At 31.8% G+C, this 25,800-nt stretch overlaps 2 protein-coding genes across 3 annotated transcripts; both read right to left on the bottom strand.

The window, feature by feature from the left end:
* Nucleotides 1–11,077: 11,077 nt before the first annotated feature.
* LOC116770685 (uncharacterized) lies at nt 11,078–21,553 on the bottom strand. Of its 2 annotated transcripts, none has more exons than XM_061520754.1 (9): nt 21,403–21,553; nt 20,342–20,547; nt 20,053–20,263; nt 19,259–19,609; nt 18,734–18,919; nt 17,690–17,808; nt 13,195–13,359; nt 12,850–13,020; nt 11,078–12,695 (listed from the first exon to the last, which is right to left on the bottom strand). In XM_061520754.1, exons 2-9 carry the CDS (start codon nt 20,534–20,536, stop codon nt 12,405–12,407), a joined length of 1,689 nt encoding a protein of 562 aa, XP_061376738.1. In that variant the 5' UTR covers nt 20,537–20,547; nt 21,403–21,553; the 3' UTR covers nt 11,078–12,404. The 2 variants fall into 2 exon arrangements, with proteins under 2 accessions (XP_061376738.1, XP_061376737.1); XM_061520753.1 differs by having other exon boundaries at nt 21,281–21,544.
* A 252-nt stretch (nt 21,554–21,805) lies between these two features.
* On the bottom strand, nt 21,806–25,651 carry LOC116770683 (mitochondrial genome maintenance exonuclease 1-like). The gene is given in 7 exon segments (XM_032662258.2): nt 21,806–22,709; nt 22,821–23,116; nt 23,119–23,165; nt 23,246–23,459; nt 24,614–24,880; nt 24,883–25,062; nt 25,317–25,651. Coding segments are annotated over 6 exon segments (1,188 nt in total). The 5' UTR covers nt 25,510–25,651; the 3' UTR covers nt 21,806–22,709; nt 22,821–22,829.
* Nucleotides 25,652–25,800: the final 149 nt, after the last annotated feature.

The raw sequence follows: 25,800 nt of genomic DNA, 5'->3' as shown, positions 1-25,800 counted from the left end.
CGACGTGGTGGCTGATAAAATATGCTAATTGTGCTCATTACTATCTAAGCCGTTCGACCGATGTACTTTTGTAGAATGATTTTCGCAACGAACTTTGTAAATGACAGCATTCAAGTTATTTAGTATTTAAAAAATGCAAAGCAATATAGGAATACATACTCCAAAACACATGAAGTTCTAACCTTTTTTTATTGCACCAAATCTATAGACGTATTTAAGCCAAACTACTAATCGTTTTCAACATTAGCGTTAGATTAAGACAGTTACAAAATAGCATGCTTAAAATTTATATGCAATCAAAGTACATCCTAGGATCAATAAGTGCCTATACCAACCGGTTTCGTAATTACTAGAATCGCGTACAAGTGAATTTCCTTGTTACCTGTTCAGATAGTTTTGTGCAACTTGCATGACAACTAAAGCAGACGAATTTACTATTACTGCATATCACAACACGATAACAAAATCTGATGTTCATCATAGATAACTACAGCCACTTCTAAAACAATCAATTAATTGTATTATCGGCTTATCTATAATCATTTTAATAAAATTTATATAGAAATGTAAATATCACATAGGCATAATTATTGTCATATAATTTGTTAATAGTAATTAGCGAGGGAAATCCCCTATCGAACTAATGTACCATAAATTAAATATAAACTATTTTTTTTTATTGCTTCAACTTTTATAGCTGCCAGATTATTAATATAAAGGAACCGATATTGAGGTGTAATATTGTGCATTATGTGTTTATTATTAAAGAAATTTAGCTAATATTTATATGGAAAAAATTAAAAATATATAGAATGAAAAATTGATTCACACGAACAATATTTGAACCTGCAGACTTTGGAACATCCCGTTCTAGTTATTTTACCAATTCAGCAAACAGACATGTTATTCCAGAAGCTGGAGGCTCATGTCGTGGAATTATTTACCATATCCTAATCTAATTTAAATATGTTTTCTTTTTATTATCACTTTCTTACTAATTGTTGAGATGTTTGGGTCCTGCATAATCTATGTTCGTCCAGTTTACACCTTCAATCGTCTTTAAAATAAAAAAGTTCTAAATTCGACCGTTTATTTGTGAGTTTATATTTGAGTGTCTCATTTCGAATAACTTCGTCTTTTACTTAGAGATTTTGATCATTCCTTAAACTAACTTATTTGCTTACACTGTTTTTCTTTTTATCAAAAGATGGAATGTTTTCTTAAGACCAAATAGCTTCGCCAACAATGAAGGGATTGCAGTATAATCCTAAGTGTATGATTAATTTTTTTACATATTCAAATTATTCTTTAGGAAACTATTATTATATGATGTGAAAGTTTTTCTGTAAATTGAATTCTTATTTTTTAACATTGTTATCTTATTTCATTTTCAGCTTATCAATAAAGAAGTAAATCATAAAAGAAGTTAGAGTAGGAAAGAGAAGTCACGATAGAAAGTGATAATTCAATCCTCCAGGCAGTGCTCGAATGCAGATGCGATAAAGTTGTGAAATTTAACGCCACCAAAACAGAAGAGTGTCTTCACCGCCAAGAGGAGTCCGCTCCCCTTGGCTCCAACGCTCAAAAATGCATCCTGGACCCTTAGAATACCCCAACCGCTTTATTAGGTATTGAGGTATCCTCAAATTTAACGGAAGTTAATGAGATCTAAGACTTTCACGAATATTCATTTAAATTATACTAATATTTTCGGATTACTAAGCGTTATTTTTTATTTTTATTTTTAATAACTATATACTCCTAACGTTTCGGTTACTTAGCAGCAACCGTGATCAAGGGCAGACGAGATGAGAAAGGTAAATAACCGAGTCCAAAGAACTGCTAGAAAACTCACCAAAATTGCGGCAGTACTTCACGTCGGACAGCTTCTATGTCATAATCACATTGCCAGGTGTGTGGGCAATACTCCTATGGCATCATGGCAGGCCCTGAAAAATGTCACCTCCTTGCTTTGGACTTACAAAAAGGCTAGTTGGTCACTGAATCTTGCTAAAAACCCCTCTGTTCACACTCTCTATATTCTACAAGTAAACTTTGGAGAGTGTGCGCAGGTATTGTACACTTTAATTCCAGCATCTCCTTTTGTCATCGTCCAAACAGAATCAAAGAGGCCCTTTCATGCTTTCGTTGTAAACGTTCCTCGTATCTGAAGTGGCCTGCCTGCCTCTGTTTCCTTAAGATTAAAATTTGGATATCTTCAAGGTAAGAGTAAATAAGGAGGAGGGAGGGTCAGGGTGAGCCCGACCATGAAATATCTGGGGCTCACCCTTGACGGAGGGTGGACCTTCGTGCTCCATTTCAGGGAGTTGGGGCCGAAGGTCATGAGGACGGCAGGTGCGCTGGGGAAATTCCTCCCGAACCTCGGAGGTCCCAACGCAGCTTGCAGGCGGCTATACTCTGGGGTCTGTCGGAGTATAGCCACGTACGGTGCTCCCGTTTGGGCTGATCGCCCGATGAGCCGCGGGGTCAAGGCCCTTCTGCGCTCGGCGCAAAGGGCGCCCGCGGTGAGGGTGGTTAGGGGGTACCGTACGGTCTCCTGGGCCGCTGCGACGGCTCTTGCCGGCGATCCGCCTTGGGATCTTGTGGCGTCGGTTCTCGCCGAGGTGTTCTCTTACGTCTCGGGTAGGAGGGCTCTCGGAGAGAACCCTTCGTCTGAGGAGATTCGGGCGGTCCACCGGCAGGGGGAGTCGCGCCTTATGCGGGAGTGGGGGGAGGACCTGGCGGGCCAGCCGTACGGTAAACGTACAACGGCTGCGCTCCGTCCGGTCCTAGAGCGTTGGATGAGGCGGAAACGCAAACCCCTCACTTTTCGTCTGACGCAGGTTTTCACCGGGCACGGCTGCTTCGGGGACTACTTGTGTCGGACGGCCAGGAGAGAGCCGGGAGTAGGCTGCCATGAGTGCGGCGCTGCGGTGGACTCGGCCCAGCACACCCTCGAGGTGTGCCCGAGATGGGCTGCGCAGCGCCAAGACCTTGTGGCGGCACTCGGCGGAGTGGGCTTGTCGCTTTCGAGTGTCGCGGAGAAGATGCTCGAGAGTGACAGGTCCTGGATGGCGGTGTCCTCCTTCTGTGAGACGGTCATGTCCACGAAGGAGGCATCTGAGCGGGAACGGGAGGTTGCGGCTGATGCACCCTCCCTCCGCAGACGACGGACGGGGGTGCGCCGGAGGCGATATTTGCAACGCCTCCAATAGCGCCCCTGCACTCCGGGCTGGGGTCGGGCTGGTAACCCGGCTCCTGTGAAAGACCGGCGTCGTCGGGGCGATCCTAATTGCCGGGATCGCCTCCTTTCTCCGAGGGAGTAAGTCCGGTCTTTGCCAGGACCGGCCAGTCGCTGGTGTGCCCTGTCGCTGACAGATCCGGGGTGCACCAACATAGCGGCCGATGGCTTTCGCAGTGGTTTTAGTGAGTAGGGACCTGCCCAGGTCGAGTCTCACACATCCTCTCCGGCCCCACCAAGGCCGGTGAGACGGCTCGTAAAAAGAGTTTCCCTGCGTCATCAAAAAAAAAAAAAAAAAGAGTAAATAAGCTGTCACTTATAGTTACTCACCTGTCGCTCACCACCTAAATGAATCCGCATTTCCCCCTACCAACGTGTAGAATGACAGTAAAGCACTATCCAATCGAAATTAAAACGATGACAGCAAATTTAAAATTCCAGTTCCTTTTTTGCCGACTGTTCATTTAATTAATTACTACTCTATTTTTAATAAACGTAATTTATGTAGTCTTATCAGTTATCTTTAAGACAAGCTATATTTGTTATTTTTCGAGAAAGTGAAGAAGGAAAAACTCTTTGATTTTTTTGCTGCGCCGTTGCAATTGCCTTATTAATTAATGCATGAACAACTATATAAAAAATGAAAAGTGATACTAAGATAACATTGTGATTAAATTACTTCCTATAATAATTTAATTACACTGTATGAAAACTTTATAAAATAGACTTAGGGAAATAATTTTCAAATAAATGACGATATAATTTTCATTGTAGTCAACAACATTTTTCTACTTACAAGGTTTTTCTTTGAATTACTACAAATCATTCTAAGATTACATCAGTTAGTAATCAACAAGATAAATATGGCACTTATTTTCTATCATAATTTTGTATTTATTTCTTACAAGATGACTACTTTTGTAATTTTCACTCAAAATAACATTCAATAAAATGTAACTTGCAGATGGTACACAGTCGTTTGTTAATCATTGTATCTGACTACAGTTAAAATGAAAGTGCAGTAGCTTTTTCTTGTTCTCAGACTTACGCATATTCAAGTATATTAATTATAAGGTATGTAATGTAAGTAGTAATTAAACCAAAATTGATGTTTTTTTTTAGCTTATCTTATTTACAATTGTTTCCAGTGTTTATTTAGATTTATATTATTTATATATCATTATCGTTACACTAAAGTAACTATGAATATTTCTTAATATTATGACTTAAAATATGTCTTTTAAAGCACGTCGTAATAAAGTATAATTGAAAACGCAATTACCTTAATTTACTGTTAATTATATTGTTTTTCTGTTGAAATTAAAATATATAAATAGATAAATAATAAAAAAAATTGTAAGTATTGAATACATTAAGTTTTCGAAGATATACTATTTTTAACCGACTACAAAAAGGAGGAAGATTTTTTATTTATCTTCTTTAAGTCCTATGAGATATTGATAGTAGACTAAATGGAATTAATCTCAAAGAAAGTCGGAACCGTTAATAGCAAAAGAAAAAGTTTTGAAATAAAAGAAATATATAATGCAGTATTAACAAAAGAAAATAAAAACTTTTATTATATTTTAATTATAAAAAAATATTTTTTCAAAAATATTCTCAAGTTATATAGATTGAATGTTAAAAACATCGAATTTTGATGAATTATTATATATTATAATTTAATTTGTATTAACAATTAATAAAATACACATTAATTAATTTCATTAATTAAATCTGTGACATAAGATTTGTTGATATTTATACGTATTTTTATTATTTTTAAAATACGTGCAAATAGATAATGATTTAACTATAGTTGATAATGCAAAAAGTATATATATTACTACTCTTACTTCATTCTTAATATTATTTCAGAATACCTAAACATCATAGCCGCGAAGTCTTGAACATTAACAAATCAGAACAATTAAATTAATTACCCACCCATACCACAAAATAGCGCAACATAGGAATTATTACGCCTCACGATGGTCGTAAGGAATGATAAAATGTTGTCGCTATTGTAAAGTCTATACCTAAAATGTACGTGCTATACAGTTTTTCAAATGATTTATATTCACTTATGTATGTGCTACTTTATATTTTCGATCTGTTTTGTTTGAACATTTAGTTTCAGAAATCTTATTCTTCTTAAATAATAAATTGATTAACTTTTACAAATCAATTCAAATATTATTAGGTTTACCTAAACATAAAAAACATAATGTGAGATTTTGTGCGTTAATATTGTTGGGTTCAGAATTAAAGAATGATGAGATTTCTTTATAACCGATGATTTATATCAGTTCTAGAAATAATGTATTGTCTTTATTCGTAAATAGATGTACTCAGTTAGCAATTGAGACGGTGGAAGGATATAGTTATAAAGTTCTTTGAATTGTAAAAAAGTTTTGGAATTGTATTTCATTTGAAGTTGCAGTATTTTGGCAGTAAATATAATATAGTAGGCACTATAAGTACTTTTGAACATTGTAAAATCGATTAGGTTTTATGTAAATAATTAAATAATTTAGATTGTTGGTTTTAGGTTCAAGGTTGGTACAAAACTTTTAGTTTCATGGTCAAACAGAAAGTTAATAACAAACTTTTCTATGTAGATAACATATTATGTGATTACATAGGCCGCGATCGATGAATTGTTCACTGAAACAAGAATTATAAGTTTATTGGGAATATTGAATAAAAAATCTATTATAAAAAATTCGTATCTGCAATAACCACAACTTTTCTGAAAAAATGGAAGAGATGAGAATAGATTTTTTTTGTTAAATTCAGGTTTAGAAAGATTTTGAAATCTGTGAAAGCTTTAAGGACGTATTGGTTCAGGTCCCGAAGTTGGTCCCTTGATTGGTCAGATAAATGTAAATTAGGTATTATTAATATAGAATGTTTAAGGTTCTTTTTACAATATTATTTTTCAGTTATTCACTTTCTTCTTTAAGTACGCACAATAAATACGAATGTTAATAAAGATAGAAGTTACCTAAAATGGCTCCCCCATCCAATTATACTATTCGTCGCTATAGTAAAAAATACACTGACACGTAATCCCCCCCAAACATGAGGTTACAAAAGGATCCCTAATTTTTCTAACGACTGTGTAAATATCCCATCCTGTTGCCGAGTTCTACATCAACTATCCTGAACACAAGATTGAGTACTATCGGCTCCGTGTTTGGTTATTTATATGTTTTGGAAGATATTTACTGAATAATATTTATTTCATTATACCGTGATTGTCTAAAAGCACATCAGGCATATTTTGAGGTCAAGTAGAAGAGAGCAGAAAGAAAATAGTGTTTCATACTGATACCTTAAAAAAATTGGTCTTCTTACGAATCAGTGTGGTCAGGTCAAGTTTATTAACACGGTTCAATAACAAAAAGGTATAAGTGTGAAGCTTTGCAACAAAAGGTATACTTTTCGTCATGATCCAGAAATTAAAGAACCTTTTATTATTTATTATCGTAAATATTTGGATTCTTAAAAACTTGAAAAGTAATACATTACTAGGCTCCAATAAAACTTGATACTTAGTAGAGTAATAAAGCGCTTCACACCGTAACCCATACTTTTACTTAAGATTTCAAAGACTAAATAAATAGCACACACTCATTCTCACATGCTTTTCATACATGGCTCTCTTCTGAATTCATATTTGAATGTGAAATGATTTCCCTTCTGAGTTCCAACATAGAATCTTCAAAAAGTCAGCTGTATAGAAAGCATTGAATAAACAAGGCTGGCGACCAGTGCCCATGATGTCAAATATGTTCTTCATGTCAGGATACTCTGCTTGGTTATCACCTTTTTCGCCGAAAAAAAATCGAAGTCGAGTTTATTTGCAACTTTGTTGTAGTAGAATTAACATTTATTATACACTCGTAACACCTTATTCACTAACAAAGAAAAAATGGAATGATTCTTATTTAACACTTTACATAAATATAAAATTAGATTACAAACATTTTTGTTCTGTATTTCTAAACCTAAAGAGAAAATTGACCTAAAATAGTCTAGGTAAGTGCTACACACCAGTTTTAATATAAAGGGGTATATCTTTTAGTGAAAGTCTTCGAAATGCCAAGTCAGGTATGACGAGCGCTTTTAGCCGTTAATCAAGATTTGCTGGACTTTTTTTTATCGATCTTTATTTGTTGCTAAAAGGTTATTCCGAATATAAAATGAAGAATGCCTTCAAAAAGGTAATTCTTATGCTATTTAAAATTGTGTACAAACGCCAATAAGCTGTCATTACCAACAAGTAGCATATAGAGCCTCTCACAATAACTTTAGTTTTTGTTAAATTTTTCAAATCACGGTTTGTACTATTTTATGATATGTATGAACCAGCTGATTCTTCCACGTCTCCCGAATATATAAATTTAAATATGAAAAATATTTCCGTATGCAAGAAAAATTGATAGCAATGAAAAGGTAGTGTCTATAAAAAATATTGATTCCAAAACATTCAATAAGTCAACGTTAAGGGCCAAATGTCTACGAAATAGGCATTAGAAAAATCGATCAAAATTTATCAACTAGTTTTGATGTGATGTTGTCTATAATTTTCTTTAAATCGCTAAATAATCTAAACCAAAAAAAAAAATATTACATGACTATTCCTACTTCGTTTACAAATTTTTATACATCTCTATTACTGTTCGAGCATTTGAAACTTATATAACTTCAACGTAAGAAGGCAAGTCGTTATGGTATTATCTGGAAAGACGGAGTGGTATTTTAAACGACTAGTTTGTATAAAGACTAGGTCTAATTGTATTTGTGAGTATGCAAGTACAAAGTCATGAGATCTAAGACTTTCGTGAGTATTCATTTAAATAAAACTATCTAATATTTTCGGATTACTACGCGTAATGATTATGATAAATAACAAGACCAAATGACAGATATTCACATTTCGTCCGCCCGTCATCACGGCCGCTGCAAAGTAACCGAAACTTCGGGAGTGTGTAGTTTTAAAATAATAAAATAACGGGTAGTAATCCGAAAAATATTAGTTTTATTTGAGCACTAAATAGTTTCTCATCGCAAATTCTTATCTCCACTTGATATATGAATATTAGGGATATATATCCAAGCACGCTAGTTATGAAAAGTGCCCTTTATATCTTATCTGGTTCAGTGGTATTTCAAGCTCGTCTAAAAATGTCTAATGCACATTAATTTTTACAATAAATACCCTGATTTATATTCATTTTGGAATATTAGATAAAATAAATAAATAAATAAAAAGTACTTACTCAATTCATTTGTATAATGCTTTAGTCAATTTATTAGTTATATAATGAGATCTCAGACTTTCGCGAGTTTTTTTCATTTAAATGAAACTTATATTTTCGGATATACCTACTACGCGTGATTTATTTTTGTAAAAAACTACATACACCCGACGTTTCGGTTACTTTTCAGCAGCCGTGATCTCGTCTGCCCGTGATCACGGTTTTTTACAAAAATAAAACACGAGTAGTATATCCGAATAATATTAGTTTCATTTAAATTGTTACTTATATTATGAAAATTAACATAAAACTGATGTATCCTTACATATTATATAATTTAAATCAGATGATCAATATATTTTTTATTTTACCTGTGTCTTTAATATTTTTCAATAATTATATTCTTTAAGGCACTTAATACAGATTTTCATTGAAATAATTATTATTTGTCAGTTAATTGTGATACGATTACGAAATACATAGATTTGTCACTTGATATTTGTCATCTTCATCGAAATTGTATAAAATATGAATTATATTTAATTATGACGATGAAAACAGGAAGAGGTAGATATTGATTTTCAAGGAATTATTAATGTTTCCTTAAGACAAACTTTATTAACTTTACTTATACGGTAGAGAGGAGCTTGGTCGTTGGAGGTGAGCGTTTAAGGCGCGCTAGATACGGGCAGGAGCCTACAGTTAAAGGATTAACTTACAGGTGTAGGTCGCAAGTCCCAGGCGCTGTTGAAGTTCCTCTCCCTGCAACGCGATGGACCCAGCACCCGCAAGATGATTCCATTAAATGCTGAGAGGTTTCGTCTCTATACTTACTTATTCATTACAGGGGGCGTCCAAATTAAATAAGGAAAATGTAAATATGTTCAAAATAAACCATTTTATAATCGTATAATAGATATAACACCACTTATAAAAGTCTTAAAAATATAAAAAATATATAATTATAACTAGAATGTATATTGCACAAAAAGCGGTTGTATAAAAGTTTAACAAATTTTATATATTTTATAAACAAAATTTTAACAATATATATATTCTCTTTAAAAATGCTATTCATAAAATACGTCATTCTTCAAGATAATAACATTACATTTCCTTAGTCTATATAAAAAAATATATTGTGATGATACGTATATAAAGAATTCAAATTTAAAATTAAAGCTATAAAGATAGTTAGATAGTTAGTATTTAGAAAGTAGACAGTACGTGCAAAATTAACATTTGTCACAGCTAATGCGATAATTGTACAAAATATAAGATAGATTTTCATTCCATTCAAAAACATTAAGTACAATCTTACGTATGTATTTAAAATTCCTATAATTCACTTCAATGGAATTTAACAATCTTGTAAACAAACGTGATCAGCTGATATTGACAGAGACTTGTCTATGCCGCTAGTGATGTGAGTATTTTTTAAGTTATTTTAATGATAATCAATCAATACGTATTATAAAACAAAGTCGCTCGCGGCGTCTGTCTGTCTGTCTGTTCGCGATAAACGGAAAAACTGCTGCACCAAATATCAAACAGTTACCACCGCTCGATAGTGTGATTCTCGAGGAAGGTTTTAATATATAATTTGTTAAGTTTTTGTATTTACTTGTGTGTACATTAACGATATTTGTTGAAAATGTCGGGAAAACATCAGCAGTCTGAGACCTTTTAAAGAAAACGCTGCCTTAAGTCTTTGAGGTATAACAAAATAATATATGGCGGAATCGTGTATCTTATATAGATCTACAGAAAAGTTCCCGATGGCATATGTCTATACCTTAAGGATTACATACTATATACATTTTCCAAGTTTTAAAAATTGGCAATAAACGCTTTATTGGAAAGCTATTTACATAAATACGGTACTAAGTGTTTTCAAAATAAAAGTAATTTATCGTAACGAAGTATCGTTTTTAAGCCTACATCACTATCTGTAAATTACTTTTTAAATCATTTAAATCAGGCGTACCATTTGCAAGTTATCATAATATAAGTTTAATAATAATTCTCAAAATGAAAAAAGATGTTTTATATTTTTTGTAAAGAGACCGCGGAAAGCCGGGGCTGGTACCTAGTTATTATATTAAAATTAAAGTAATTTACTCATAATTTGTTAAGTATTTATTCGTAAGTTTTTAATGAATTTAGAAATGCAGAACACAGTTAGGAGATTTTTGCGTCCCAATAGCACAAATGTAGCCCACTTTATATTTATGATTGGTTGCCAGCACTGCTAAATTAAAATTTTATCTCGATGCGTTCCAAATGACCCTTCCAAATCAGAGTAATTTAGTAAGAAGGTACCGAAAAAACTTGCTCTATCTGCGGTGAAAACTTGCTATATCTGCGGGGAGGCAGTTTGAACTGCTAAGCATTTGCTGGTGGGCTGTATTACGGTTAATACTCGCGTCGTCACTATAGAGTTTTAAAAAACAAACGTGAAGCGGTTAGTCTTTCGCTAGCCAGAGCGCAAAAAGAATTAATCACAAACGAACGATTAGTAGGTTTTATGACAGAAGGCACTAGGGCTGGCTATCTTTATTATATTTGATCTTTATTATATTTGTGAGTTGGTTAAAGTTCAAATCATAATGATTATAAATATATTTATAAATAAAAGAAAGTCGTGTTAGTTATACTATTTATAACTCAAGATCGGCTTTACGGATTGTGGTGAAAATTGGTGGAAAGATAGTTCAGAACCAGGAAAAGGAGATAGGATACTTTTCATTTCATTTCATTTCACGAAAAAAAAATTGAAAAAGTCAGATAAAATTGAGAGGAGATTTGGGCCGGTTAGCTATACATTTCTAATTTTGAAAGTAACGCAGACGAAGTCGCGGACAAAAACTAGTTCATTATATATTTATCATGTACTACACTCACTTTTCAAAGACAAGTAGACTTTGATGAGTAAAAAATGATGTTGCCAATTTGACAAAAGCAATAAATTTTCGTGTTCAAAATAAGTTTATAAAATGAACAAATACACAGTTGTTTAGTGATGAAAAGATTGTTAAAAACAGTGGTGGGTTCATTGATATGTAATTATTATCAGGACTGATATTCGACTGTACATAAGAACGGAGTAATAGTCGTCAATTGCTTTGTTTACAAAATTGTCAAATTCTATTGAAATGAACTATATATATATAAACTTTGCGTCCGTTTGTCACGTCACGTGACCTCAAGGTGACGTCATAGTACAGTACTCTGCTTAGTATTTTATTAACAGTATTTCGTTTATGTGTGTATTCTGTTAATAAAATGTTTGATTCAATGGAAAACTTTCTTATATTCGTGAAGAAACTGTTTAAGTTATGTTTTACTTCGGATACCATCAGTAAGTAAGTAAGTAAGTAAGTATTCGAAAATTCATACTGCTTATATTATGATACCTATTATTAGGAAGACATTGAAGATTATTGTACAAAATATTACACTTAGTAATAGTCATTATATATATAAAAAACTATATGTATATGTATATATATATATATATATATGTGTGTAAAACATTTTTTTCAGTTTTAAGTACTGTTTGTGTTTTTCAGAGATCATTATAGTTATTTGTAATAACATTAAATATTCTGTTATACAGCGTTAGTAAGGACTTCGTTTCAAATATTATATCAAAATCTGACAAGCTAACATATATAATACTTAAGAAATGCAATACAGCCATACCAATAGAAATACAACCTTGATTCGTTATAAAAGCCTATACGGAGCAAATTCAGCTCAAGCATTCATGTAAAAAGTATAATACGTCCAAAAAATATATAAATTTCCTTAATTAATATGAAAACCTTCACCTAATACCAAAAAGTGTAAAAAAATATCATTTACTTATCTATTTTATCGAAGGCACTTTTTCGCTAACAATATTTCTCTTTCAATTGTCTCCTCATTATTTTCCCAGCTGGGTTTTTGGGTATCGCGTCAACGAATTGGACTTCCTTAATTTTCTTGAACTGTGTCAATTTACTGTTAACGTGTTCCAGAACTTCCTCTCCCTTAATGTTCTGTCCTGGTTGGACGACGACGAATGCTTTGGGGACTTCCCCGGAAAAAGGGTCTGGGATACCAAGAACAGCACAATCGAGGATCTTTGGATGACTACGAAGAACCGTTTCCAGTTCCGCTGGTGCCACTTGGAAGCCTTTAACCTTAAGAAAATATTCTATCTTAATAAACATCTATCGTTGGTTAAAATTTCAATATGTTTTTACGAATCACATACAAAGTATTTTATATTAGCTTTCCATACTTTATAATTTGATGAACGAATATTTAAATATTTATGCAAACAAGTAACAATACCTTAATGAGTTCCTTTATTCTGTCAGTAATATACAAATATTTGTTTTCGTCGTATTTTCCGACGTCACCAGTTTTGAACCAGCCGTCTTCTGTAAGGACCTCTTTGGTCGCCGCTTCATTCTTGTAATAACCCTTCATTACGTTAAGACCCCTGTACCAAATTTCTCCTTCCTGTAAATCAATACAGTATATTATTCATATATATCAAAAGAAAATATCTTCTATGTCATATTAATATTATCATGTGTTGCCAGGATATTCAAATTAAACTGATGTGTTGCCATATTATACATGATGATATATATTTTATTTTAGGATGAAGTAAGTAAATAAAATTCCTATTACCTGTCCCGGTCCTAAAGCTTGTTGGGTACTCAGATCAGCTATCTTTATTTCGCTGCTTGGGAAAGGGAATCCTACAGCATCGTGATTTGTATTGTCGTTATAACCGATGGCCACGCCACCGTTTGTCTCAGTAAGGCCATAGCCTTGACGGAAGATTAAATTCTTCTGTGGATATAATATATCTTATAAGTTATTTTTATGAAACTTAATATATGTCAATAATATTAATATCTTTTTTTCATTTAAGAGTTTCTAAAATAATATATGGATGTTCTTAAAGCAAAAATACGTTTTTTTTTGTATTAATTTATAAATATACGATTCACATATATTAAAAAATTTATGCATAAAATTGTATTACGTATATGAAAAAAAGTATGGATTACAATATAATTTGACACACGAATTAAACATAATTTGACTTTTAAACACATTTCATTGTGCTTATAATTTGTTTACGTCAGATTTTATTTATAGACTTCTTTATTTATAAATAAATGTGATGTAATACAATATTATTATTTATAACTTTACGTAAAAAGACGCCGATACTAACAATTATTTACCCAATAGTATATGCAGGACCTAATAACTCGTAAGCTCATATCTAAAAGCGTTGACCGTACACTAATTATAATATTCAGTATATAAAAAGACTGTAAGATATAAAAGCAATTTATCTATTAAAAGGTTAAATAGCTATACAATAAATGAATTATTTAAACGATTTCATTTAAATGAGAAATATCACGAATTTATGTTCATTGGAACAAGTTGAAAAAGTAGACTTTTAACTGGAAACTTCAGTTAATCTATCATCAATTTGTACAAACGACAGAAAGCGGTCTTCTAAAATATTTAGACGTATCAATTATTTGAAAACTTAGTAAGAAAATATAAATATAAAAATTACTAAAGGACTACTTATAAGAATTGTGAATGATATTCCATCGACCTTAAAGTTTAGATGTAATCCCTATTTAAATATCTGTAGCCGAAATAAGATTGTTCCCAAAAACTTCATTTGATGGTGAAAGCCCTACATTTTCTTCTAAAGCTCTCGATTTAGGACAGATAATTAGCTTGAAAGGTCTCTGGAATTTGTTAGATTGACGTATGCTATCGTATTTATTTATTTTGCATTAAAACTATTACTTGCGCAGCAAAAACAACCCATATGACTAATTTCCTCTGCCATATCATAGGTCTACCAACAAATAGATATTGTATTTTATAATATATCCGCCTTAATTGTTCAATAAAAATAACAAAAATTAAATACGATATTCATTTCGCCACCATAATAAGCGTTACACACATTTTCGACAAAATAAGTAGTTTTCAGTTTTTGCTAAAGGTCATAATTTCATAAATGTAACAAAATTTACGTATTTGAACTATATTCTTCCTAGACTACATTATTTTTGTAGACGTTTTTCAATCTCAAATCCTCAATAAAATAAATTGAATACGGAAAATAAAACGACAATAATAAAAAAAATCAAATTTCAGTAAAATATTTGTAAGCAAAATAATAAGTATAAGGCTTTTCGAATAGCTGTCGTTATGTTCCAAATAATACTTTTTTTACAAGAGATACTGAATATTTTGAGAAAACGGAATAATTTCATATGTAAATAAATCTAATATTTTTCGGATTACATACGCTTATTTTATTATTTACAAACTACATACTTCCGACGTTTCGGTTACTTTGCAGCAACCGTGATCACTGGCAGACGAGATGCATGCCCGTGACCACGTCGGGAGTACGAAGTTTTTAGAATAGTAAAATACGCGTAGTTATCCGAAATATATCAGTTCCATTTAAATGAATACTCGCGAAAGTGTTAGACATCATTAATTTCATATTTACTGAAAACTCAAATATATTGAATATAAAACATTTATTAATAATATGACGTGAGACCACAAAATTAGGTATGAAAAATATTATATCTTGTACAAGGAAAACCATGTCGGCCGGTGCATTTAGTCATTATTCCTCGTGCAAATGACTGGTTAATGGGTAAATAATTAATAATTTATTAAGAAGTAGAGTTTGTAATATAGTTTTACTTTGTGTCGTTTTAATCCTACATATTTTATTCTCCTTATCGTAATGGTTTTATTTTGATACTGAATTGGAATTTGAACCTTTGTCACATTATCGTTGTCGTCATATCACAACTAATATTTGATTAGCTATTTTAATAACACAAAGGAGTACTAAGTATTTTATTACCATCAATTTGTTATCAGTTATTAGCTAAATTAAGATGAATTCATACAAATCGATTTTTAATCACTCGTTATAAAAAAACTCATTGTGTTGGAAGAAAATTACAACACTATTTAATAAAAGAAATAGTATAAACGCAAATGACTGAGTAAATAAATATTCATAGACATTCAATTAATCTATCGGGATGTATCCACATACGAGGACGTTTATTTCTTTAGCACGCAAAAAATACGAAATGATTCTAATATAACTTAGCAATATTTTAGTTTAATTAGTTCATATGTGAGAAGAACATACAATTAGGAAACCCGCATTTTTCCCGTGGGTATAAGGCATAGCAATTTGCATGTCGAAGTACGTCAATTGCCCTATTGCTCTGTAGCCGACATTAGCCCATGACGCAGGGCTTAATAGTGCCTTTACCTCAACTCGGGCTCTATTCTACATCATCAATTAATTAACACGAAAGCCTTATCTTCCAAAAAAACATTAGCGGTGCATTTCCACATTAGCGTACTAATTTTGCGGTAACTTAAGTCTTCTGTGGAGTGACTTTATTAGGTACTCGGTCTCATAAAAAAACTTGTAGCCACGCAAGCTCCTTATCTCGACGAGTAAACTTGAAATTATAAGCCAGGCCTACTTTGAGTGTACACAATTCGTATCCTTAGATTACCACTGGTATGAATCACTGGTTAAAAGTGTTGGTGTTGCTAGATTGCAGGATCGATGAATCAAAGATATGACGTGACTTCCCTGACCCCGCCAGCCTTACCGTATTATTCTAATGGCTTTAAAGTTATTCTGGCTAAGCTGGATTATTTTCCCTGATAGATCAATTGCATAACATCAAGAGCAGTTCCATCTACAACCACTGCTATAAGACACATGGCTATTAACTCCGATTAATTAATTACAAAGCGGTAATTGTCCGCGGTATTTACGATGTTAACCATCGAGTCATCCCTGAATATTAAGTGTTTATTGGCCATAACACTCGATCTAGTTTTTTACAGACGTTAGGTGAGGCTTTTTCTGTAATAAGGAATTCATCAAAAGCAGTGCTTAAGCCTCGAGGAAGATTAACAACATCTGCTCTCAGTGTTTTTTGAGCGTAAGGCTGAATACTCTATGCTCCAGCTCTAGCTACATTCATAGGTTCCAACCTGTGTGTGGTTTCACCGCAGCGAATGTGCCCACGACTTTTATTATTTTACTATGTTATTTAAACAAGTCTGTTGTTATCATTGTTTAATTTATATTAAACGATGAGATCTGGCAGTGGATGATAATATTTTGACTTCATAAGCGATTTGGATATTATTTATGGAACAACAGAAAATTTTAGAGCCTCATCTTATAAGAAACGATAAATAACAATGATAAGTAATGATATTAACAAATCAAAAACAAATAATCGTACGAACAACCCAACGAAAGTGACTTGCGAATGTGAGCATGATTAATTTGTGCAGTTGGTAATGATGGACACCAAAAATATAAACCTAAAGACGTTCTTTACAGTATATAAATTTCCTAATAAGTCTTCATTAAAAAAATGCGAAGTATTGATTGAAGATTTTGTTTCTTTAAAGACATGCTGAAATGCATTAATGCGTATTTTGCACGCTCTGAAACTGACACAGCAAGAAATTATCAAATAGTGATTTTATGCGTAAAAATGAATAAATGCACTATTGTGTTAGATATTTCTCGTGAAGACTGAAAACGGTACATCTTGTGTACTAACGAGTCAGTGTCAATTCAGTTATTTTTGCTTGTCCTTGTAAAACACAAAGATCGTTTAACATAAGAGAATTCACCTCTTCATCAAGCATATACTCGTTTGCTTATTATAAAAGTTAAACTAAGCAATTATTGACTTTTATATCAAAATTATTTTTGGTCTTATAAACAAAATCTACAATCATTATTTTAAATCTGTTGTTTTTCATAGTGTGTTGTTTTATCTCATAAAAATTCATATTGTTTTTTCTCCAAATAGCATCACTTTTCATTGACTTTGTATATTTTATAAAGTGCTAAAATAACATTTGACTTTTCATTGACTTTGTAAAATGTCTATTAAATAGAAAAAACATCCGTTTAAAAAAAAACACATACTATGTCAGAACTAGGGCTATCTATCATAGTTCCAAGGAGGAACGTGGAAAGCCACCAAATAGGGCAATTAAATACAATATTATTGAAATATATGAATAGATCATATAAAATAAAAAAATGACTCACATTCTTTTCAATAATAGCCATAGCGTCTCCACTAGAGAGGGAGGCGGCGCCACAGATAATGTCGATGACGGAGTCCAAGTGCCGCGGTGTAACAGCCGGGTGCTTCCCCAGGAAGATCGCTTAAACATTATTCACAACCCGATTACGGCGAAGCCAAATTGGAGAGTTGTGTGATTGATAACTATGTGTAAGTTCCATTCATCGTTTCTATTAAATATGCAATGTCTTGAACTTTTCATGTTAGAGAGCAAAATGTACGTACATACTAAATAAGGTAATTATCTTAATTATTATTTTTTTTTGGTTAGGATTCAGGTGTTTGGCTTCTCAATTCTTATGCTTCTGTTCGGTAAAGTCCGGGAGTAAATCAAAATTTCTGAAACTTTTTTTCTATTAGACTGATATTAAAATTGGCTGATTTTGCTAGAGCCTATACAGCATATACAGTTAAATTTCCACCATTTAGCATAAAATCGTTGATTTTTTTTATTAAGAATAAAATAAGTACTATGCAAAACTCGTTAAGTTGTACTGAATAAAGTAAATGCAAGGTAACAATCAAGAGTGGCGTGCATACCATATATGCTAATAAGCACTGCTTACCTTACGGCTTACCCATAAAACAACTAAAGTTACATTGTTTTATATATTATTTCTTCCTTACATACTTTTAATCATACTTTACGCAATTCTATTGTTTACAGACATTTATTATGTCATAAGAATTATGATTAAGATGATAGAGGAGGAAATTATGATGACAATTGTTTTTTTTTTTTCAATATATATTCTGCTTACCCCACCCCAAATCTCTGTACGCGCCCCTGACAATCAACAGTCTTAAGCTTCTTAAAAAAATATCTCCCGACATTGATAGATGAAATCAAACCGAAAATGCCCGCATATGAATTGTGAACCTCCCCTCAATCCCTCTTTAAAACATCAATGTAGACCACCCTCTTGGACCGGCAGGGACACACTTATTAGTACCCCTTCGGTGACACAAGCGATAAAAGGTTGAGAAAGTTCTTAAATCACTCTTACCCATTGGCGGAACAATATATAAATGATTGGCCTTTTGACGGATCAGGGTATCCAAATATAACTCCGGTTTGAATGCTGGCATCGTCACAAGTTTGACGCCCCGCGACATTAAGTTCACCATGAGAACGTTGAAGCCAAATATATGGAATAATGGTAGCACTGCTGGCAACACCGGCTGGAAGGACGCTGGAAGGAAAATTTCAACAATTTCACTTAGAAAAATTTCAACAATTTCACTTAGAAAATAGTACGCAATTTGTAAAAGAATACAAAATTTGGTTAAGTAGAGGGAGGAGCTGGGACGGTGGAGGTGAGTGTTAAACACGCGTTAGAAAGGGGCGCTTAGCTCTTCCTTAGCTAGGAAGCTCCTCTTCCAGCAACGCGATGGACCCCCCACCCGCACGGTGAATCCATGGAATGATGACAAGCTTCCTCTCGTCTCTTATCAATATATTATATATGCCGTAAACATAAAAATTTAATCAAATACAGTACGTATTTAATTTATTCTGGTACAGTACGCACCTGTAGCTTCTTGGACAGCTATAATTCCTGGAGTCAATATCATGCTATTAAGAGCGCATATACTTTCATGGGTCAGTTCAACGGCTTTGGGGAAACCAGTTGTTCCACTGGAAAATGGCAGGATGGCTGTGTCTTTTATGTTTCGTTTTACCGATTTCAATATATCCGTGTCTGTGTTTTCAGCGAGTTCAGCAAACTTTATAGTATTTTCGGGTAGATCTTCATTGTCAATTAATATCACAGGTATGTTCATTTTTAGTTCTTGCAGTGCTTTATACAAATTTGGATACGATAATTTGGATGCTACTATTGCCTTACACTCGACGAGTTTTATTTGATGTTTGAGTTCATCTTAAAAACAAATTTTCAATGAGAAATTGTTCTTTATTAAACGAATATTTCTTAGGACACAATAAATTAAATTTCGTAAGGAAATTGAAAAATCTTAGCAAAATGTAATACATTTAAGTTTCATCCTGCAAATTTCTGTTTTTCTAATGGCCTTACACGATTGCATAAAAACATTACTATGTGAAAACATTTAAAAGGACTTAATTCCTTGAATAAAATACACTGGTGCATAATTTATAAGAAGACAGTTCACTGCGGGCAAAGGAATCTGATTGTAGTTAAAAATTATATTACAGGTTAACCCATAACCTGAATACAATATAGATGGATGAATCTCGCTTTGGAACCTTATAACTTTTTACTCTTACAAATACTTAAGACATTAAAAACAAAGGAATGATCTCATTAAGTTATTGCACTTAGAAATATAGTATAATTCTAACCAACTGTGTAAGCAGGATTCATCATGCTAGCGATACAGCCAGCCTCCAAAATACCAAAAGCGATAGCTGGATATTCCGGAACATTTGGTAAGACAATGGCAACCTTATCATTGTGTTGAAGTTTGAGTTTCTTAAGTAATGATGCTGCAAAAGAAACAGATAATCTATGTGTTTGAGCATAGGTGTAACCGCGGCCAGTTACAGCACAAACCTGTGAAAATAAGTCATAACTTTCATTGTATACTATTAATATATAAATTATTGTTACAATATAAATAATAACTCTTACAGCTAATGTTTTGTCAGGCCATTTATCTAAGTTTTGCCACACAAATTCAGTGACAGTTTGTCTTGGCTTCTCTATACCACCAGAGTCTGATCTCAAGATATGTTTTTCTGTGCTGTTATCTCGGGATAATGTGGGTAAGAAAAGTTTTCCTTTGTTAACCACTCGTAGAGCCCTCCGATGTAAGACCGTTGCCATTGTTTATGTGTCTACAACAGAATGATTAAGGTAAATAACTACATTTCATTATTAATAGTCATCAACACTTAAAACTACATTAAAAATATACAAAAATTAAAATTAATAATATTATACTGTTTTTTTGTAAGGGAGGTATATTTTGTTTATTAAAGTTGTCAAAAGGTAATATGTGTGTTATAAATTGTTTCAGATGGAATGTACACAAATTTATTTAATAACTCAATAGAATCCAAGAGTCCTAAATAAATTTCAATATGAGAATCTAAGACAATAAAAGTATGATAAGACTTTTAATAAAATCATTATATAAAGATATAACATTCTTATCATTTACAAAATAGGAGATAAATATAACTAATAGGAGAATAGGATATATATATATATCAAATCATCTTATTTTTATCTTTTGTCTTTCCACTTAAACTCAAACTTCTAGTTTATCAAAACATGTTTGACTTGGTACATAGTTCAGTATTAGTCTTATGTTTTGTCAAAATGATTACCTACCAACTTACTTGTTATCTTATTGAGTTATTTTTTTAATCTTAACATAATACCTATTTAATCTGTTTACGATCATTACATTTAAAAAAAAATGAAAGTCATATATAAAAACTTGTTTTTAACCTTAATGAAAATAGCAAGCAATGTATGAATTATCGAAAACCAAAACACTTTTTATTTGATGTTTTATTAATTTAAGTCGCAAAATAATATAAGAAATTCATTTTCTAAACTCACCTTTGTTTAATGGTCTCTTTTTGGTACGAGCTTGATGTTGACTAGATCTTTATTAAAACTGGACTTTGATAACTCTGTAGATACACACATTAACACAACTAAAAATTGAAATTAAAACTCACACATTCAAAAAGTAAATGAAGGCCGAAGTAATATATTTTCACGTTTATTGTATCTGGTAGGCGTGTGATTCAAATATATAGTTGTATATGAAATGATTTTTTTTTTATTACACAAAAAACAAAAACAATGTTATAGCAGAGCGCTTGATAACAAATAGGGTTGTCAGTGTCAGCTGTAAAATACGTCACACAATTTTTCAAACCGTTTTCGCATATAAATATTTTGTTGTGACCAATTTTCTAAAAAATAAATCACTTATTAAAAATCTGTATTTGTTGAAAAGACATGTTTAAAACTAGGATGTATAAATAATTTATTTATTTTATATCGTTAAAACATTGCATCTTACCTTGTCAGTAATGAGAAACAGTAGATTCAAAGGAAACAAATAAATAAAAAAAATCTCACTAAAGGTACTTTAATTAATACAAATCGGGTTTATAAAATTAATTCCAGCTAACAAACAATATTCAATAAATGTGAACTAAAAGATCCGTACAGTTATAATATACAGAAATAAAAAAAAATGTAAATGAACATGACGTCTTATACGAAACATTTAATATAGAGAAGACGAAAATACCTTAACATTAAAATGAATATTTTATTAAACAAGTTGACATTGAACAAACACGGCCTAGATCAATGTTTTCGTTGGATCAATTAGAAAGATTAGTAATAAGCACGTAAAATTGACTCGGGTTACATATGGTAATAAATAATTTTTGAATGTTTTCATGAATTACAGTAATATTAGTCTATATTTTTAAGGAACAGATCTAAAACAAGACTACAAATATGACACTTCTTCCTTTTTCTCGCTTCTATACATGCCTATAGCCGACGAATCCAGTCTTCCAATACATTATACATTAAATTTTAATCTTAAATTCAAATAATTATTTTTTTGAACATTAACAATCCCTAAAATATAAACATCATTAACAATATCCCTAATAAATCAAGACGATTGACAGCTCGACCTATAGTTAGCAGGTAATTTTTATTTAGATGCTATTCCTTGGGGAGTAAGTTGTTATGGTTGCTATTAATTATTTATGAAGCTAATGACGGATAAAGGTAATAATTTATATTCAAGACAGTTTCAGTTATATAAATGCATACATGATAAGCAAAACGAGTTAAGTTAACGAAAAATTGCCTATATACTTTGTTGTTGACTCATTTTGATGAAAATTCCTTGTTTTTGATATTATTATAGATAATTTGGATTTTGGATATTAATTAATTGAGACTTCTGATTAGGCAGTAGTTTCTTGTTAACATTCTCTATGAAATATTGTTCCTGAAAAAAAAAAAACAGAAAGTTAATCATGTTGGCTGCATCACATTAATATAAATATATTTATTACAAAATTTATTATTAAACATTGAATTCATGTATAATCAGCATTACCTTAAACATTCAGAGATTCCCAATTTCTTCTTCAAACAAACGTTTGCCACCTTTTAGTATTTTTTCAGAATCATTATTGTATTTGATCGTATATTCCTCCAGTCTTATTAACCATTGGGCCCAATGTTCCCTCAACTTGTCCGTCGATAAATGATATGCATCTGCCTTAGATCCATCTGTGTAAGCAATGACTAATAATGCATCTCGGACATTGAAATGTTTATAGTTAAGGTCATTGCACACTGCCCCGAAATAGGCAGCTAATTGAACAGGATTGTCATATGTCATTTGTATGATTTGCGAGGCTTATCTGACTTCTTCCATTCAATCAATGTAGGCTTGTCTCTGGAAAAAATTATACAGTAAATAGGTTAAATAAATTATACACAATTATACAAATATAACACATAAGTATACAATCTTACTCATAATCTGCTATAGCATCAAAAATTCCTCTATATTTCAATAGGGGATGAACTACATTAGATTCTATCGCTTTCGGAGAAGATATACTCTTTAAGACCTCGCTCACAGACACCCAGACAGCTTCAACATCCTTTTCAATACGTAATTGGGTTTGAGGTTGTGTGAAATAGTTTTTAAGGGTATTATGGAACTTCGTGCCAACAGCTAGTTGTGCTGAAAAACAATATTTGTGTCATCAACAATGTTTAATTTTATTTTGGCTCCATTTCATTTATGTCTTTGTTTAGAAAAACTATATAAATATGCATATTAAATAAACCTATCTTATTACTTATTACAGCTTTTATTAAATATTCATGTTTCAATTTAAATATTTTTTTTTCTTCATGACACAACTTGTGTATGTTGTGCTTTAATTAAAAATTTATGTATCGCTAACAATCAGTAGTCAAATGATATAAACAGTTAAGAAACATTTAATATAGGTAATATTTTCAGTATTTGGTTTGCTTGTGATATATATTTTTTTATCCATATGGAATACAAAGATTTTATTGTATAACTTTGAAGGATAATATATGTAAAATAAAAAGTATGATAATAATTGCCAAATGTTGTCAATAATTAAGTTTCAATAACTGTCATTTTCTGTTTAGGAACTTAAATGTAATGTTTATATCAGTGGTTCCCAACCGGTGGTCCGCAAACAAATTCAAAACTTAAAAATTTTATTAATGTTTTCATAACATATTTTTGTTGATATGAAATACATTGAGTTTTTTATTAAATTGTATTTTCTTAGTTATTCACTTTATTTTTTTTACATTGTTGTGTCATGCAACAACAAAGAATACAAAGTGATCCCTAATCAAGAAAAGGTTGGGAACCGCTGATTTATATAATAAAATGGATAATATGACTAAAGGCTGTAAGCTTGTACAAAGATAATATAAAATGTTAAGAAAAAATGTTAGCAACATTTTATTTAATATTTTAGAGGAGAAAGGGTAACATATAATTAAAAATACATTTATACTTTTTTGGCTTAATCCATACTTCTTATACTGAGTTGCCAAAATAACAGTGTTATTTACAGTTTTTAAAAAGCTTTACCTATTGACCACATAGTACAAATATGGTTTTGATATGAAGAAAAAAAAATGGAAGTTAATGTCATTTAATCTAATAACAATTCCATATATCTGGTTGTTATTCTTGCAATATTATACAAAAAGAAACTCATTACTACAACTGAGGTTTACTAAGTGTGGTGACTGAGGGGATAGCCAATCATATGCCTATTTATATGTCAAAAGCATTTAATTTAAAGGAAACAGAATGAAAAAACCTTTATATAAATAACATACCTTCATAAAATCTATTAAATTCTTCTAACCCCATTTCTGCTATCCTTTCTTGTTTCCATTTATCAAGAGCTTTTCTAGATTCCTCCGTCATTGTTTTGTTTAATATCAATGTAACTGATGGAAACTGTTTAGTAAAATCATTTTGGTGTTGTTTTATTTGGATTATTTTGTCCTCACTGGCATAACCTGGCTGTGCAGGCGAGCTCCGAGCTGAATAGTTAATTGCATTGGTCCTAAAACATCTGATTGGGACACCATTGAATAAACACCCAGAAAATTGAAACAAGTCCTCGTATTTTGCCACATTTTGTGTTGAATTATCCCTAAGTTCGTTAAATAACTAGACTTCACTTGTCTTTGAACTATATCATGTTTACTAGCATCCACAAACTTCGGCGTATTTTCATTCGATCCAATTGACTCGTTGTTTTGATGAGAACTATTTTTAGCTGAAACAGATAAAATTATGTCGCAGAAATGTTTGCAAGTATACCACAGCATTGTCATATGATTAAATACGAATTATAAGCGTGCGTACGTCGCATTTTATTATTTACATTGTATTTTTAGAACGTTACGCCGTAGTGTAATAACAACAATTTATTCTGGTTGACATTGTCTATAAAATATATAGAAGTGAAATATCAGGTTTAGAAAGTATGAATATTTGACCACAAGGCTAAACGAAAATATTTAAACTAACCTTCTTTCTTTAAACGACTCTTCCTTTGCCTATTAGTTTCCAGCAATGGCCCGAAAAGATCTTTATTTTCTCTATTGTATAGTTTTATTTTTTCAGCCGGTTTTAGGATAGAGGCAGGTCGAACCACTTTAGTTCTGACAGTTTCTTTTTGTAATATGAGTTTTCGATGAAAAGCACTAAGTGGACGAAACATATTGTTCGTCTAATTTAAATGGAAACTTCAAACAAACGTCAGAAATTATATTTTTCTGCAATTACTCTTAAAAGAATCCAATTTGTGAAATAGTTTGTTTAAATTTTGTACAACAAGACTTTTTTATAAATCTCTGTTGCCAGGCAACTCGTACAACTAAATAATATAAAAATATATTTATACTTTATTATTTTATTGGTATAGAATAGTGAATATTAGTATTATTTTGCATGGTAGTAATTAATATATATATTTATTTATTATTAGTAAATATTTTATATATAATAACTA

This window comes from Danaus plexippus, chromosome 7, assembly GCF_018135715.1.
Source record: "Danaus plexippus chromosome 7, MEX_DaPlex, whole genome shotgun sequence".
Lineage (NCBI taxonomy): Eukaryota > Metazoa > Arthropoda > Insecta > Lepidoptera > Nymphalidae > Danaus > Danaus plexippus.
The sequence above is the reverse complement of the archived record's forward strand: the minus strand, read 5'-3'. Positions and strand labels throughout refer to the sequence as shown.

Coding starts and splice junctions, on each gene's coding strand:
- LOC116770685 (XM_061520754.1), bottom strand. CDS start 20,536: ATGGCAACGGTCTTACATCGGAGGGCTCTACGAGTGGTTAACAAAGGA. Junction 20,264..20,341: donor GGCCTGACAAAACATTAGCT/GTAAGAGTTATT, acceptor TTATTTTCACAG/GTTTGTGCTGTAACTGGCCG. Junction 17,809..18,733: donor ATATATTGTTCCGCCAATGG/GTAAGAGTGATT, acceptor ATAATGTTTAAG/CGATCTTCCTGGGGAAGCAC.